The sequence below is a fragment of the Lepidochelys kempii genome, chromosome 2 (genome assembly GCF_965140265.1).
Source record: "Lepidochelys kempii isolate rLepKem1 chromosome 2, rLepKem1.hap2, whole genome shotgun sequence".
NCBI lineage: Eukaryota > Metazoa > Chordata > Testudines > Cheloniidae > Lepidochelys > Lepidochelys kempii.
Window position 1 is genome coordinate 85,243,542 of NC_133257.1, and position 17,385 is coordinate 85,260,926.

At 42.7% G+C, this 17,385-nt stretch overlaps 2 protein-coding genes across 10 annotated transcripts in view; one reads left to right on the top strand and one right to left on the bottom strand.

Annotated features, from left to right (window-relative positions):
- LPIN2 (lipin 2) overlaps positions 1–17,385 on the bottom strand; it is a 127,492-nt gene that overhangs the window by 37,985 nt on the left and 72,122 nt on the right. Inside the window, exons 20-22 of one of the 8 annotated variants that reach the window (XM_073331474.1) lie at positions 10,749–10,858; positions 5,242–5,270; positions 3,014–3,305 (exon numbers count right to left, since the gene is read on the bottom strand). In XM_073331474.1, the coding sequence (XP_073187575.1) occupies positions 3,282–3,305; positions 5,242–5,270; positions 10,749–10,858 (163 nt within the window). In that variant the 3' untranslated portion in view covers positions 3,014–3,281. Of the gene's footprint in view, positions 1–301; positions 2,468–3,013; positions 7,774–10,748; positions 10,859–17,385 lie in introns of those variants that run through there. The other 7 variants (XM_073331478.1, XM_073331483.1, XM_073331472.1 and 4 more) reach the window with 7 other exon arrangements.
- Positions 1–17,385, top strand: part of EMILIN2 (elastin microfibril interfacer 2) — a 53,144-nt gene that overhangs the window by 28,804 nt on the left and 6,955 nt on the right. For both annotated transcript variants that reach the window (XM_073331469.1, XM_073331470.1), the window contains exons 5-6: positions 12,616–12,927; positions 13,832–13,870. In XM_073331469.1, the coding sequence (XP_073187570.1) occupies positions 12,616–12,927; positions 13,832–13,870 (351 nt within the window). The remainder of the gene's footprint in view (positions 1–12,615; positions 12,928–13,831; positions 13,871–17,385) is intronic.

Below are 17,385 nucleotides of genomic sequence, written 5' to 3' on the forward strand. Positions count from 1 at the left end.
TCTTCTTCAAGTAGTGCCCTTATTGGTGCTCCCCGTAGATGTGCATGTGTGTCAGATCAAAGATTTTACATAGCAGTGTCTGTCCGGCCCACGCATGTGCCCCCTGTAGCCTTGTGCCTGGCACAGTGGCTACGTAGAGCTCTGCGGGTGAACTGACCTCAGCTCCTTCTCAATCGCCTTGGCCTGAAACAGAGCCTTAGCAGCATCTGAGTTGAGCTTACCTCAGCTGTATTTTTTTCCTCATATGTTACTAGTTAGTGGGAGTTCTTAGTGTTTCCTTTGTGTGTGCTAGTTGTAGTAATTTTATAAAATAAGTAAATTTTTGTAATTTTTTTTATTTGTTTAGGATAAGGCCAGTTGTCCTTTCGCCTGTTTTTTTTTTTTTTTCCCCTCCCCTCAGAGGAACTTAAATGCTGGAAGGACATGCCCGGTTCTAAACACTGCCTTTCGTGCCAAGAGGCTATCCCAGTCACTGACAGGTACTCCTGGTGTGTCCGTTGCATTGGGGAGTCACATGTTCCCCAAAAGTGTAACTTCTGCTTGGCATTACAATCGAGAGCCAGAAAGAAGCAGGATTTAAGCTACATCGCCTTATGATGGAGAGCTCACTCTGACTGGCTTCTGACCCTGGCCAGGGGACCCTCCCATACAATGGTCTCCCAACAAGTCGACCACTTCAACCTCCTCGGCACAGCACTCCTCTAGAGCATTGAAAAAGAAATCTATGGAATCCTCTCAAAAAGACTCTAGAAAGTGGTTTTCAAGCCCGCTAGGTAGAGACTCTACCTCAAAGAAACAGTCTCTGTTGCAGACACCTGCCTTGGCACGTACCAGTCTCCAACTCGGTACTGACAAGGCTGTAGGTTCCTCAGGTACCATGAACACCAGTAAACCCAAGGACTCTAAGTGTTCCTGCTCCAGAAGATTGGTAGCATCTGGTGATTGGAGTGGAGGGAGAAGACGACCAGCTCTTCTAAATTGGTACCAACAGAGTCTACTAGATACCCAGCACTTTGGCACCACAGAAGACCAGACCATCACCTACTATTCATCAGAGCACATAAGACTTTTGGTACCGACTGCTCCCTCTGCCACAGTTACTTCTGCCAACCTGCTTCATCGGTATCAATCATTGCTCCAGTACCACAAGCGTTTTGATTCCTGCAAGACCTGGCATTAACAGAAACATTTGAATCCCCTCTCTTTGGCACCAAACCATTGCTGGTATTGAACACCTCTCAGTCTCCAGACATTCACCTGGTAACACTGGAGTGTCCATCTATCTGTCTGAGTGCTCCACCTTTACCAAGTGTCGAGGAGGAGGAAGATGGGCACTTCTCATCAGTCTCCCACATTGCCATTCAGGGCTCTCCCTTCCATTATCAGGGAAACTTCTTTCCTGAGACCTCCAAGGAATCTGCATGTCCCAGTGAGAGACATGCCCCATGCAGTTGGTATGGACACCCTTGGGTGCTGCCTCCACCCCCGCCCTATGCACCACCTCGTTGGTCATACTGGAACTCTGGATGGCTTATTGCCAGCAATTTGCCAGGGCCCCTAGTGTTTTTGTCATCCAGAGAGAAGACAATCCTCACCAGCCTGCCTCTCTCTCTCTCTGTCTATCGCTCTCTAGGATGCTTGATCCACAGGAGGAGATCACTGAGGAGCAGGAAGTGAGCTTTTTGGGTGATTTCCTTGTCCATTCTAACATATCTTCCTCCTGTCCAGATGAAGCCGCCATGCCTTCTCCACCATCACTGGTTGGTGATTTTTAAACCATTCCAGGACCTTATTAAAAGGAAAGAGAACTCCTTGGAAATTCCACTTGAGGAGGTTAAGGAGTCACAGCATAAGCTGCTAGACATTCTGCACACTACATCATCGGCCCACATCATGTACTGATTAATGACGCCCTGCTAGACGATGCAAAAATAATTTGGCGAACCCTGGCCACAATACCACTTACTTGTAACAGGATGGACAAAAAAAAATTACGTTCTCTGTAAGGACTCAGAATTTTTATTTTTGTATCCATCACCCAACTCCCTTGTGGTGGACACTGTGAAAGAATGTGGAAGACAGCACTATGCTAACTCATCACCTTATGACAGAGATCTACAGCGACTTGACTTATTCTTATTTGGCTGAGAGTCCTATTCATCCACATCTCTACAATTTAGGTTCACCAACTACCAAGCTCTCATGGTGAAATAAAGCCATACTAACTATTGAGCCATACTAACTACTGAGCATCTTCCAATAGAGTAGAGGAAACGATTTTAGGCAATCATTGCTGAGGGTCAGCCGCTGGCAAGAACAACTCTGCAGGCCTCCCTGGACACCACTGGTACAGCTGCTCTTTCTATCTCCATGGCAGTCATGAGGAGGCCCTCCTGGCTTCAGCTCTCAGGGTTTCTGAGGGAAGTCCAAAATACAGTTGAGGGACCTTCCTTTCGATGGATTGAAGCTGTTTGCAGAAAAAAATGACAAGTCACTGCATACCTTAAAAGATGAGCATCTCCTGTGACAGGAAATAGACATCCTCCTAAACTTGGATGCTATTGAATGGCTCCTATGCCATACAGAGGGAAATGATTTTATTCCAGGTATTTCCTGGTTCCAGAAATCAGGGGCAAGTACATGAAGAAAATGATGGACAACCTGTCCTGAATGTTTTATATCACTTTCGAGGGGGAGCGAGATCACCTTCCCCCTGTGCTGAAGCAAGGAGACTCTGGAATTGGTGCATACGAAACCAGATCATTATCTCAGCAGCTTACTTTCTGGGTATACAAAATATCAGATGCCCAAAATATCAAACAGCAGCAAATGCCCTCAGCAGGCCTTTCTTACAAGATCACAAATGGGAGATAGATTGCATTACACTCCACTGGATATTTCAATGTTGGGGCAACCTGCAGATAGAGCTGTTCACCACCCCAAAGAGCAAGAAGACTCCCAGTTCTGCTTGAGAGGTGGACTGGGTCATCACTCCCTAGGGGAAGCCTTTCACCTTTGTTTGGAGTTCAGGCCTGCTGTATGCATTTCCCACAACATTCTCGATATCCATGGTGCTATTCAAGATCAGAAAAGACAAGGCCAGCGTTACTCTAGTGGTTCTGATGTGACCAAGACAAAGATGGTTCCCTTACTTCATCCGGCTCTCTGTCTGTCAACCAGTTACCCTCCAGACCTTTCCCCATCTTCTCCCACAGGGTGCCGGTCAAATCCTTCACCCCAACCTTGAGCTGCTTCAATTCAAGGCATGGCTGATAGAAGGTTCACAGGGTTAGAAGCAGACTGTTCTGAGGATGTAACGAGAGTGCTGTTACATCGTAGGAAACAATCCACTCGTAATACCTATGTACAAAAGTGGATGAGATTCAATCACTGGTATAATCTAAAACATCTTTCACTACATCCTCTCCATTATTAGTTATACTGGATTACATCCTAGAGCTAAAATGACAGGATTGTCTCTAAGCTTTGTTAGAGTGCACTTGGCAGCTATAACGGCCTTCCATCATATGGTAGAGGGTTTTTCTGTCTTTGCTTATCCTACAACAAGGAGGTTTCTGAAGAGATTGGCAAACATCTTCTCATAAATCAGATGCCCTGCACTATCACGGGACCTCAGCTTGGTGCTCAGATGCCTTAAAAGGCCCTCCTTTGAATCTAGGGTGACCATCTTCGCCTGTGCTGAATACGGGACACCTGGTAAAATTGCTCGTATTCAAATGAGTTCAAAGACAATCAATTAGAACATGCTATTTAAAATGCCAGGGCCCAGCAGCAGAAGGAGGTTCGGGCTGGGAGGGGCCTCGGGCATAGGTGTAGTATGACTTCTGTTTTGGAGGCAGGGGCCAGTGGAGCTCAAGCCAGCTCCAGCCCTTGATTCACCTCAGCAGGCCACCCAGCCTGTCTTTTGGTTGCGCATCCCAGTGCCACAACTTAAAAACTATAATTCAAAGGTGCAAGGCTCAGCTCAAAAAGTTTGAAAACAGCTCAGGGAGCCGGTAGCTAGGGGCTGTGTGCGGGCAGGGGGGTAGCTCAGGGTGCAGGCAGGGGGAAGCTAGGGGCTGTGTGCAAGCAGGGGGGTAGCTCAGGGTGCAGGAAGGGGGGAGCTAGGGGCTGTGTGTGGGCAGGGGGTAGCTCAGGGTGCAGGGAGGGAGTAGCTAGGGGCTGTGTACCAGGAGGGCTCTCCTGTGGTCCCTGTTCCCCAAGGGCTCTGCCAGCCATGGAGCCAGGTCCCTCCCGCTGCAGCTCTTACCGGCTGCATGAGAAAAGAGAGCTTGAAGCTGAGGAGCAGCATCAACCCCCTGCAACAGCAGCAGGAGGAGAAGAGGAAACACTATGGCTGCCTGATCCATGGCACCAACCAGAGCAGCAGCTGCCCCGCATTGCCTGGCACCAACTTCCCGCCTCTGAACTTGTCAGGGGGCAAGAGAGAAAGAGTTGTGGGAGGTATGGAGCTGCCCACTGGACTGCCTCGCTCTTGCACTGCAGTTTTGGGGGGCAACATCCACAGTGCCCCCAAACTCTTCCCATGGTCTCAGGGGACTTCTGCCCCTGCCAGGGAGCACTGGGGATCGGGGCTTCAGCCCCGCGGCTCTGGCTTCAGCCCCACGGATGGTGCTGGGATCAGGGTTTTAGACCTGCAGAGGGCGCTGGGCTCAGGCTCTGGGGTTCAGCATTGGCGCACAGTGGCCCCCCTTAAAGGGCTTGCAGACCCCCATTGAGAACCCCTGCTTTAGGTTTCACATAGGGGGGCGCCCCCCGCCCCCACACACAGGGCTGCCTCTTCTCCTACCTGATGTTGCCTCTTGTCGCCTCTCCATCTGGCCTGAGGCCACCACGTGCTGTCACTGACCAGCCACCGCCTGCCCACACCAACAAGATGGGGCTGGGGCTGTGCTGGCTGACCAGCAGCAGGAGCAGAAAATACAGGACAATTTGCCCGTTTTTCAAAAAAAAAAAAAAAAAGTGGGACACCTGCAAGAGGACTTAAATGTGGGAATGTCCTGTTTAAAAACAGGATGGATGGTCACCCTACCTTTTACACTCATCTATGAAATCAGACTGTTCTAGTAGCCATTACTTCTGCTTGAAGAGTTGGAGAGAGAGGGGCTCTGATGGCATATTCCCCCTCTCCTCAGCCTTTTCTAAGGATAAGGTAACTTTGCGACCACATCCCAAATTCTTACCAAAGGTATCCTTGGACTTCTATGTGAACCAACTTACCTTCTTCCAGTTTTCTATCCTATGCCACACTGGGATAAAAGAAATGAGGCATTACATACACTCAGTTTCAGGAGAGCATTATCCTTTTACCTAGGCAGGACTAGGCCCTTTTAGAAAATCTCCCAGATTGTTACTCTCCATTGTGGACAGAACTAAAAGATCTCCAGTTTTCAAGCACAGACTCTAATGATGGATATCTGGTTGCATTACCTACTGCTATTGGTCTCCCAAACGTCAACCTCCTCCTGGAATATCAACTCACTCCACGAGATCCCTCTCTACTTTAATAGCCTTTCTTAAGAATGTTCCCATCACGGAAATATATAGAGCCGCAACTGGGATCTCCATTCATACAGTTCCTGAAAACGATGCGGTTACTCATGCCTCGGCTTCTGATGCCATGTTTGGCTCTACTGTACTGTCTTCAATCTGAGATTCGACTCTGAAGCCCCACCCCTCTGTAGCTCGTACTGCTCAGTAGTCCCCTAGAGTGGAGCAGCCATAGGGACGCTACTCGAAGAAGAAGAAGAGGAGACGGTTGCTCCCCCGCCCCCCCGTGCAGTAACTGTTGTTCTGCGAGATGAGCGTCCCTGTGGGTTTTCCATTACCTGCTCTCCTTCCCTCTGTTTTGGAGTTACTTACAATGTTGCTCTGGGATAGAGAAGAAACTGAGGGCGGTTTGCCTGTGCAGCTATATGTAGCCACGGTGCAGCGCATGAGGCCGCAGGGGGTGCGTATGCAGGCAGAACAGACACAATTACCTAAAATCTCCCATCTGAGGCATGCATACCTAGAGTGGGGAGCACCCCTAGGGGACACATCTCAAAGAAGCACAGTTACTGTGCAAGGTGAAGAACCATCTCTTCTGGGAACTTCCCACATGAAATCCCAACCCCTAATTTCCACTAATTTAAGCAAAGAATGCAAGGAAGACTCATAACTCCAAGAAATTTCCTGGAGGTGAAATTCTGGCTTCATTGTCGTCAATGGGAGTTTTACCATTGACTTCAACAGAGTCAGGATTTCACTCCTAGTTCCTAACTCTGTGCCAGATTAGACCCAGCTCCCATAGAAATACAAGATAATGGGGAATTTCTAAGGAGAAGGATATATATAAAATCCAAAAATAGACTACATATGTCCTGAAATAAACCCCCTTCTGTTATTCAGTCTAAATGTGATCATCTTATTAGAAGCCCCCTGAGAGAGGAATGCACACACTGACACCATTTGGTCAAAGCAGCATTATCTTCTGGTGACTCAAGAAGTTGCCATTACTTCAGTTATCAACCAAATCTTTCTAATTTCCGCCAGTGTGATTTAATATCAATGTGTGGCCAGAATAGTGGGGTCAAGATTATTGTTTGTGTTCCATACCTTTGCCCCCCAAAACCTTTTATAATTCTGCTGCATACAGAAAAAACGCCATCCCTCACCACTATTAATATCTCTCTTGCTTTTTTCTTCTCATTTGAACAATTTGTGTTTCCCAAAGCATCTAACTAGAGTATGCATCTCTATTATACTCCTGAGAGGGCCGTGAGCCTGCCTACTGATTAATCCATTGTTGGAATTTAATGAAAGAATAAAGATCAAAAATATTGGTACCGGCCAGGAGAGTAGGCTTAGCCCTTCATTGTAGTTCACTTACACTGAGTTTCACAGAAGTCTTACTGCGGTATTGGTAGATGGACTGTGCTGGTGGATTTTACATTGGATGTGAACTGGGATCTTCAAAGTCAGTGATTCCTGAGTTGTCTGATTATATAAAACATATAATGCTTGAGCTGGGCACAAGGATTTGTCCCAAAATACAAGAAGCTGGGCTGAGTATGAAACAGACAAGAGAGGAGAGGGAGGAATCTTCCTTCCCACGCAGTGGAACAGCCGAAGAACCACTCTATAGTGGCTACTTCAGTCCCATGACTAGATCCTCTGATCCAGCCCACCTTGCTCCTCCCCCACTTCACTTCTGCTGCACACAATCCTGACTATAGCCCCATCTTATGCATATTGAAACTGCACCTGCTATGCAGAAGGGATCAAGATTTTTTCCTTGCTGCGGATACACACACAGTCTTGTCCACGCAATGTAAAGCAGACCTCTCAACAGCTTCATGGATTATGTTTGTTTAAATCTACTGCAGTATTTTAAAGCATGAAATAAGCTTAAAACACCCATATTTCCATAGTATAATTCAGTTTCATAGCACTTTATATGGTCTCTATAAACTGTACCTACAGCGACCCTTGAGAAGTGACCCAGCCGTTAGAGACTAAACATACAAGCATTTAAAACTGTAACGTCTCACCTCAAATATGTGTGGCCTCAAAGAGGTTCATAAAGCAAATACTTACATCCCAGAGTGATTCAGAATAAAATAATGCTATCTAGCACAGCAGTCTGAGTAAGTCTTGATGTTTGCAGCTCCAAAAAGCTTTTGGCAACAGAGGGACTCCATTGGAAGTGGTTAGGGAACCTTGCTCCGCTAGGCAGTTACATCTTGTACTTTTCCCCTTTGGCAATTAATACTGTTTTTGGAACAAGATGTGTCTCTATCAATGTGCCCATTCCACTAAGATTTAACTTTTTGATGAGTCTTATTGTAATATCTTCTATGGTACCTTTAATACTTTGAACTGGTGATTTTTCAGTTCTGGCTTATAGATCAATATTAAATTCATACCTAGATTTAGGTACTATTTGCCAACATATTGTATCATTTAAATGATGTCATTTTGGTTTGGGAGACTAGAGTAGTAACACATTTCTCTTTCTACAGTTGTTTGAATGTGGTAACACAAGGATACCCTATAAGGTTTTGTTTTAGAATTCCCACGCTCCAATTAGACAACTAAACTGAGCAAAGGCAAATTAGTCTGAAGCCAGGAATATGGCTGCTTTGGCTTGAAATTTTATATTCAGGCCTTTTTAAGCCAAGAACATTTAAATGACTCAGTCTAAACTAATGTTGCAGGGTAATAAGTTATTGTGTGTACTGTATATAAACCACAGGTCAAATCTTTTGTCATTTAGAACTTCAGATGAAGTTTGCCTGTTAGGACTGAGCAAGAGTGCAAGCTTTGGCTCATTATGAATAAGTAGACTAGATAATCCCATAAAATGTGTAAATAGGTCCTCTGTAACCCTCTGTGCCACTTTAGCATTTAGAGAAGCATATTACTGAAATGATACTGCACTAAAACTGGCACTAAAATCATCTCTTCTTTAGATGTAGCTTGTTAATACATTTTTGCCATTCATTGCTGAAGCCAGAAAAAGTGTGGTCTGCTGCCAAAAATGGCTTCAGGATTTTAGTTTGCTTTGATTACAACTATTTCAATCCACTTATATTTCTTTTTGTAATTATCTGTGAAGAGGGGTTTCAAACCTATGAATTGCTAAGAGCAGTCTGCTATAGTTACTTTTTATGAAACCTTGTGTATACCTAAATTACTACACCTAGGGACGTGTGGTAAAAACTTTTCTGTAACACTGGTAATAGGAGTTCTGGCGTAAACTTCAGTATATTCTCTGCCAGATACACCAGGCTGCCTGGTGTAACGTGATAATTGTCAAATTCGTTGTCAGCAGCAGGAGTTTGGAAGTCATAGCTCTTCTTGATTCTTGTCAGTGGAATCACTGACTACGTAGTTTCTAGTTTATTTCATCCTGTCATTGTTCTTGTCTGCTCAATGTATCACTAGGGAAATGGAACTGATCTGCCAGTCGTGACATTGCTAGAAAGAGCAGAACCATGACAAAGTACAACTTGAGTTTCACATACCTGTCACCCCCGCCCAATGTGTTTTTTCTTAGTAAAGTACCAGTGGAGTTTAAAAGCAAGGGAAAAAAAGAATTGGCATTTTAAGCTTTGGGTGGGGGTGTTTCGCCTCAGCTTAATTTAGACAGGCATCTGAGGTCAGCAAGCTGAGAATGACTAGGTGGGTGATACTAAAGAAAGCCGTGTGAACACTGCTGGTGAAGAGGGTGCCCCTGAGGAGACTCTAATTTGAAGTATAATAATTGTCTAAGCTCTGCTGCTTGCCTTTCCAATTGCTTTGTAGACAATGGGGAATACTTCTCTTTTATGTGCTACTCAACACAATACAAGCTGATTTGGCCAAATTCATCCCTAATTTTGCACCATAACTTCAGTGGAGTTACACCAGGGAATTTTGCCTTCGCTCTTTGGTTTAGTAATACATATTCAGTCCAAAACTATGCTGTCTGTTATTGTCTCTGTCTAGTGATTTTAGAGCACAATGCCATGATACGATGCAATTCAGTACAAAAGGCCAAAAAGGCATTTGAAAACTGCCAGAACCGTAAAAGTGATGCTTCTCAGCTAACACGCACATTGGATAGTTGGCCTATGAGTTTTTTCCAAAATGGGGTTGGTATACCTGGGTATTTTCAAATGTATAGATATCCACACTAAACACACAGAACCAGGCCAAACATTGTTACAAAGGTATTAAGGCTTTTGGTTTAAATTGTAAGAGCTTGGGGTGTGTTGGGGGGGAATAGTCAGACATGCACATTCATTCTGCGTGTCCCTGGCTGGAGGCCTAAAGCGAGCTTAACTAAACTGAGGAGAGAAGGTAAAGAAGTGAAAAACCTATGCAGGCAAGAAATAAAACTCCTGAGCCAGTTTGTGTTGTCAATGATATCAATGCAAATCTGAAGTAACTCTATTGATCTCCCTGGACTTCAGATTTAAATCCATGTTACTGAGATTAGCGACTGCCTCATTAGATTAAAAACCAAACACAGGTATTATTCAGTTAGGAATAAATTAAACACTTGCAGTTCACCTTTGCCCTTATAAAAGTTTTTAAAGTATAACTTTTCAGTAGTTTAATGTCATGATGAAAGCAAAAAAATATTATATGAATCAGTAAAAAGTGTATATTCCATTCTTTAATCCTGTATCCTGTGGATAGAATTACCTAGGTAACTTTCAGCAAAACTTTGTGGTGCCTGGTTCTTTAATTTTCCCCTCTCATTACAGTTCTAGAACTTAGTATCCATCTACAAAACTCAACCAGGAAGGGCCAGTGAGTTTTTTTCATTGGGAGCTATCATATGATGCAGGTACTATGAGAGCATGGAATTTTTTAGATAAACCTTCCAAAAGAGTGTAAGGCCATGGGTAAATTTACTTTTCTGAGATGGAGAATAAGAAACAAACCACCCAAGATAAGAGTGAAGATGCAGGATTTCTCATTACTGTCATCTTCAATTAAATGTCACATTTGCAGGGCAAAGTTCTTACAATAACAGTCCTAAAATAACACTTGTGAATTCCAGCGTATTTGTTAGAGACTCAGGACTACAGACAGCATATCTCAGTGTGTAATTAGGAATTGATCATGCACTGTCACAAACTCTTCCCATTTTCCACACTGGCCTAAACAATGGAGGTACACTTCCCTCACTTGTCAAATGAAGATCACCACAAATAGCAAACAATAACCAACACTAAGGCCCTGTCTATACTTACCAGGGATCGACACTGCTGCAATCAATGAAGGGCAGGTCAATTTAGCAGATCTAAGGAAGACCAGCAAAATCAAACTCAGAGAACTCTCCGCGGTCGGCTGCAGTAGTCCCCTAGAATGAGAGGATTAAGGTAAAGTGAAGGGAGAGTGTCTCCTGTCAACACAGCACAGTGTAGACACCATAGTAAATCTACCTAAGCTACATTGACCCCAGCTACGTTATCCCCATAGCGTAGACAAGGCCTAAGTCAGTACTACGAATACATTAATAAACTAAAATTATTACTACCCTATACCTCTTCATTGTGTTCACCAGAGTTCGAATTTGTGGTAGATACTACTTTTTCCCCCTTCAATGTAAAAGGCCTTGTGAGTGATTCAAACCGCTGGAGTCTATACATTTGTAATCTCCAATTTATTTAGACAAAAATTTTACATTTCACCCGCACAGTGTCCATTGTAATTACCACTGTAGCCAGCCAATAGAATGATATACTTATGCCCTGCAGCATTCACATGTTCCTATACAAAAAAAACAGCCAGGTACATATCATACCATCCTGCCAACATCTGCACTGGGTTGAATTTCACCTTCATTGCATAATATTAGGTGTCATATGTACTGTACAACTTAGGCACAATAGGTAAAATTTCCAGACACACCTAGGGAAATGTCTATGCTGCAGTTAGCCACACCGGGCTGGCCTGTGCCAGCTGATTCAGACTCACGGGGCTCAGGTTAAAGGGATGTTTAATAGAGGTCTAGACGTTTGGGCTCAGGCTGCAGCCTGAGCTCTGGAACTCTCCTACCTTGCAGGGTCCTAGAGCCCTGGCTCCAGCCCAAGCCCAAAAACATACACATCACAGTTAAACGGCTCCTTAGCCTGAGCTCCAGTGAGCGGTCATGGACCAGCTGCCGGTTTTTAGTTGTAGTATAGACATATCCATACACTAAGAGACCAAGGAGCATATGAAACTCAATGACTTGCAGTAAGTCTTAAGCTCATAAATAATTTAGGACCTTTTGAAAATGTTACACAGTGAGCAGTGTTAAGGGGCAATTATTATTCTTAACTTTGAATGTCCTTGCCTTTCAGATGTTAATGATTTTTGTATAACAATGTTAAAAAGAGAAGGAAATGGAAGCTCAACATACATTGCCATGCTGTGTAGTTCATGGGCCTGTTCTGATCTCACCGACACCAGTGTAAATCAGACCTAATTTTACTGAAGTCAATGGATTTAGACAAGTGTAAAATTGTATATATTATAGTAGTTATCTTCTGTGGTTAATTCAAATAGAGATGGAATTGCTTAAAATGAATAAGGCAGGTTTTTGATGGAGAGCAAGGATTGGGAGTAAGGTTCTTTGCACTAAGAAACTTTTTTTAGCACCTTTCCTATCTTTTAAATCTATATAAAAATTAACCCCCCATGCAAATAACAGACATTCACTTTCAGGAAGACATTACATTTCTAAGATTCAGTTAGGACTAAATTTTTTACAAATATGTTGTAAATGCAATCAAAAGGGATTTGAAATAGAACAGCTACACAACTATTATCACATCAACACTATCTGGCACTGATATCATACAGTACACTGGCTCTCCTACTGGAAAAGTCCTTTTACAATGACCCTTCCAAACAATGAATTTTTCAGTAAACTGTGACCCTGGATCTGCCTTCAGTGTCATAAAGTTTTTAAAACAGAAGAACATTGATTTTTTTTTTATTATTCTGTCTTCAGAAAGGGAAAAACAAAAACTCGCAATTTAATTGTTTGTTTACAGAAGTATAAATGTAATGGGTTTTATGAATTTTCTCAGATGGATAATATTTGACTTTCCTCTCTCTACCAATACTTAGCTGAAAATCAACCAAGAATACCACTGCAGATACCACAAGAAAGAACTCCTCTGCAGCCACCACAGCCAAGAATAGTAATACAGCCACCACAACAAGGAGCCCCTCTTCAGCCATCACAACCAAGAACTCCACTACAACCATCATTACCAGGTTCATCCGCTTTACCACTTTTGCCTGGATCAACTGGGATCATTATGGAGACTGGACAGGCTGGTCCTCCTGGCACAGTTGTAATGTCAGGAAGTGGACGGCCTAAAGGCATAGATGGTCAGTATACCATGCCCGTAGCTGAAGGATATGCAGGAGCACCAGGTGAGCAAACTGAAATGTTATCCAAGTGATCACTTTATAATATTAGACCCCAAAGCCAGTGTTTCTGGACTTACGTTATGTTGAAGTATAGAACAACACATAGCTCTGCTAAGATGCTAGACTAGCAGGGCCTTTCATCAATCAGTAAGACAAGCTGAGCTGTCAGATTCCAGCAGTGAGTTTGTTACTCTTCCCACAAAGTGACATTAAAGCTGTCCTGGGTGCACAGGACATATTGGGGCTGGCTACAGGATAGAAGGTGGCAGAACTGGAGTGTGATGCACTTTGCCAGTCCCCTGCAGGATATGAAATGATGCTTAACTGGCATATGTTAGAGTTGTTATCTGAGAACAGCCTTTGGCTAATTTAATTTGCATGATGTCTATTTTGGCCGCAGCTGGCAACAGGACCAGAGGAGACAGAAAGAAGGCCTCAAGCTAACTTCACCTCCCCAGCCAAAGCTGCACCAAGCATAATCTCAGTACGATTGCTGTGTAGTCCTCAGTCGTGCATCCGATGAAGTGAGCTGTAGCTCACTAAAGCTTACGCTCAGATCAATTTGTTAGTCTCTAAGGTGCCACAAGTAGTCTGTATTCGCAAAAAGAACAGGAGTAACACGGCTGCTACTCTGAAATACGTCCCACTAGGGTAGCTTAAAATAACCTGTTTTGCCACAGTACACACAACAGAGCCGATGCACTGTAATGAGGAACATGGTCCCCTTTGCTATGGCTGCTACCGTTTTTTTAACAGTCTTAGTGGTACGAGTTTCTGCCTTCTGATACTGTGCACTTGTTTAAATGAGTTGCTATTTGATAAAAAGAAAATATTACTAAACTGTTGTGATATTTAGACTATGTTGTACTCTTATTCAGTGTGTAATATAACTTCTTTTGTTTTGTAGGGTATCCAAAATCTTCTCCACCTTCTACAGACTCGCAAGGTAATCCAGTTGCTATATAGGAATTCTTTGAACAAATATTCACTTATTTCATAAATAGAAAATTCTAGTAGGGTGAAATTGAAGAGCAAGAATGTGAACGCTTTTAGGGCACAAGCACAGTTCTGATCTCTTTATACTGGAAAGGGACAACCACCAGGGATGATAGCTTTCTCCCCTTTTTATTCACACTAGCACTCCTGTCCTGGCCCAGAGGATGCACAGGGCATGTGGAGTATGAGAAGGTAATGGAGAAAGTGGCACTTAACATATATTTTAATTTTTTCTTTCACTGCCTGGAAAGTCACTACTGAGAGAACTAACTGAAAATTATGGGTCATTTTCAGGATTTTAGCCTTAACTTTAAAGGGACTCTAATACTGTCCTGCCAACCCCAAGTGTTCAAAAATAATGAGTCAAGCCCAAAAAAATCAAACACTCGTTTCATGGAGATGGTAAAAATCTGATTTTTAAAAAATAATAATTTGGGGGTTCTTTTTATTTGCCTTCTGGTTTTTGAGCCTTTAAGGGTTAATTTTTTCATACTTTTTTCTGCAACCCTCAGGGCTAATAACTTATATTTTTCTTTTCAAATGAAAACTGAGATGCTTACATAATCATATGACTCTAGAAGCTGGAGCTTTAATAAAAACACCAAATATCACAAACTTCAGTTTGCAACACTATTGTTGACTTAATTATCCTATTTTAAACAAGCACATTGCTTACCTATTTTACCAAGAATACTTTAGATTATTTAAAAAATCCAGTTTACTTTTAATTGTTTATGCCCTTTGTTCACTTTAACTTTCATTGTCCAAGAGGAGAGAAATAAATAAATGAAACTAATTTCACTTTTGTTTATATTCATTTTAACTTACAGGTTCTCAGTGTTGCATGTCTAGGTTCCAAGCACTATATCGGAGTGTTTAGTTAAATAAACTAGTTTCGTTTATTTGAACTGTTGTACTTTCTGTGCATCACTATACACCAATACATTTGGATTACAAAAAGTGTAAACCTTTCAATAAATGAATTATTAGTTTGATTAGCCCAAATATTAGTTTGCTAGGTGATCTGACTACCCTACAGCCTTTAAAAAAATCTTTTAGTTTAGCCCTTTTTATATCTAAGCAATGAATATTCTTACCCTGGATCAAATGGATCCTCCTACACTCTCTTCACAGAGAATGATTTAATCAAATTCTTGTTTGAAGAAATGTCAGCAACAGATAAAAATGAAACATTAGAATTTTATGGCCTCTGAAGGCACTTTCTTAGGACTCTGTTCTCTGGGGCTAAGAAAATTGCAGAGACAAGGCATGACAAATTGGTCTGGGAATTGACATGAAGACAATTGTAAGAGTTCATGCTACAATCTTGAGGTTAAAACTAACAGATTAGAAACTTAATGTAGCCTTAGAGGAGGCTTTGTATTTGGGAAGTGTGGGGGTGGGAACAAGCAGCAATCGGTTAGGGTTCTGGAAAGGGATAAGAAATAAAGAAAAAAATTATTGGTGTCAACAAAAGCCATGATAAATGTCTAGACATACGTATTAAGATCCTACTCTCACAGTGTTTTTTTCCTTTGTACCTGTATTTGCATTTTATAGACAACAGTATTTTCACTGGCTGATGGTTAAATTGTATGAAACACAACAATATAATATTCTTTAAATGTTAATGATGTTGAGATACGTAAACAGTGTTTTATTGTGGCAGCCATTATTTGCACTCCGGAAATATATTAAAGGAAATAGACACCACCCAATCTCCCAGCTAGAGAGGAATATTTAGTAAAGAGATTTCCTTTGCTAAATCTCTATGCTTTTTCTTAATTGCCCTAGACTATAATTAGTAAAACTGAAAATAATTGTATTATTTACATTATATATACACACCCAATATGTAACAGCCTCCATCTCAAAGTGCCTCAGAAACTCAGATATCAGATGCACTCATATAACACAGTGATGAACATGATATAAAAACCTTGGTGTAGATCCTCAGCTGATGTCAGTGGAGCTGTGATAGTTTATAAGAGCTGAGGATGCACCCTGGTAGTTAGTATTGCAGTGTACACATACAAACATCACTGAAAGGCAGCGAATAGCAATTAGCGCCCTACAAAACAGCTGTTGCCAGGGCTGACTTTAGACTTGCTGGGGCCCAGAGCCGGGGCCCGAGTCCCACCACCTGGGGTCAAAGCCTGAGGGATTCAGCCCTGTGTGGTGGGGCTCAGGTTACAGGCCCCCCACCTGAGGCTGAAGCTCTTGGGCTTGGGCCCCCTCCACACCCAGGGCAGTGGGGCTTGGGTTTTGCCCCTCCCTCCCCCCACCTGGGGCAGTGAGGCTTGGGCAGGCTCAGGCTTCGGTCCCCCCTCGTGGGGTCATGTAGTAATTTTTGTTGTCAGAAGGGTGGCCCAATGAAGTTTGAGAACCCCTGCTAGGTGTCATCAAATCTTTAACATCCATGCAGAGCAGGACCCCCATTTTTAATTTCTCATCCAAAGACGCACATCCCATCAATTTTATGTTCTGAGTTTATCTCTCAAAAGAACATAGGGCTGAGCTGACCCTTCTTGTATTTGAATGTGTGCTTCCCAAAACAAGAGGCTTTTCAAGCCTGAGACTTAGATTACTAGACCATCCCACCCAGCACTCTTTCTTCTCCTGTATAGTTTCTACAGTTTTGGAAGTGTTATAAGTGCCGAGTTGATGGCTCTGCTCCAATCCCCTGGACTGGTCTTATCCTCTTCTTGGGTGATAATTTCCATATTTTCTGTATCACAGAATTTCATCTAACCTCTTCAAGTTCAGGAATAGCCGCTGACATACAACTAACGGCTAAAGTTCAAGTTCACCTGTAGTTCAATAAAAATTAAAAAAATCCAAGAAAATAATGCTTTGCACTTCTTATCCAAAGCTCTTCAAGTATTTTACAGATGTTAATTAATTAAATCTTATAGTTCACTTATGAGGTAAGGAAGTAAATGTTAGCTGTATTTTACAGGCAGAGGAGCTGAAACAAAGAAAGATTAAATGACACCGGATCAAAGTGGATCCTCCTAATCTCTCTCTCTCTACAGAACAATTTTAGTTAAATCATTGTTGACAGAAATAGCAGCAGCAGATAAAACTGACATACTAGAATTTTATGGAGTCTGGAGCCATTTTCTTAGAATCTTTGCTCATTAGGGGTTGAGAAAATTTCAGACACAGGCCATGGCAAATAGGATTGGGAATTGATGAGAGAGCTTGTAAGAGCCCTAAGTCGCACAGCAAGTCAAGGACTGAGCCAGGAACAGGACTTGGATCTTCTGATTCTCAGTCCTATGCCTTAACTATTTCCTCTCACGCTTCCCTGTCCACAGTCTTCATTAACACAGTTTGTGAAGATTGCATACTTATACTAGAGTTTCACTGTTCTTATACTATCCTTTGGGCTGTAATACTTTGGTTTAATGTTGGTGTGCGGGTGCTGGGTGGTGGTAGCCTGTGATATATGGAAGGGCAGTC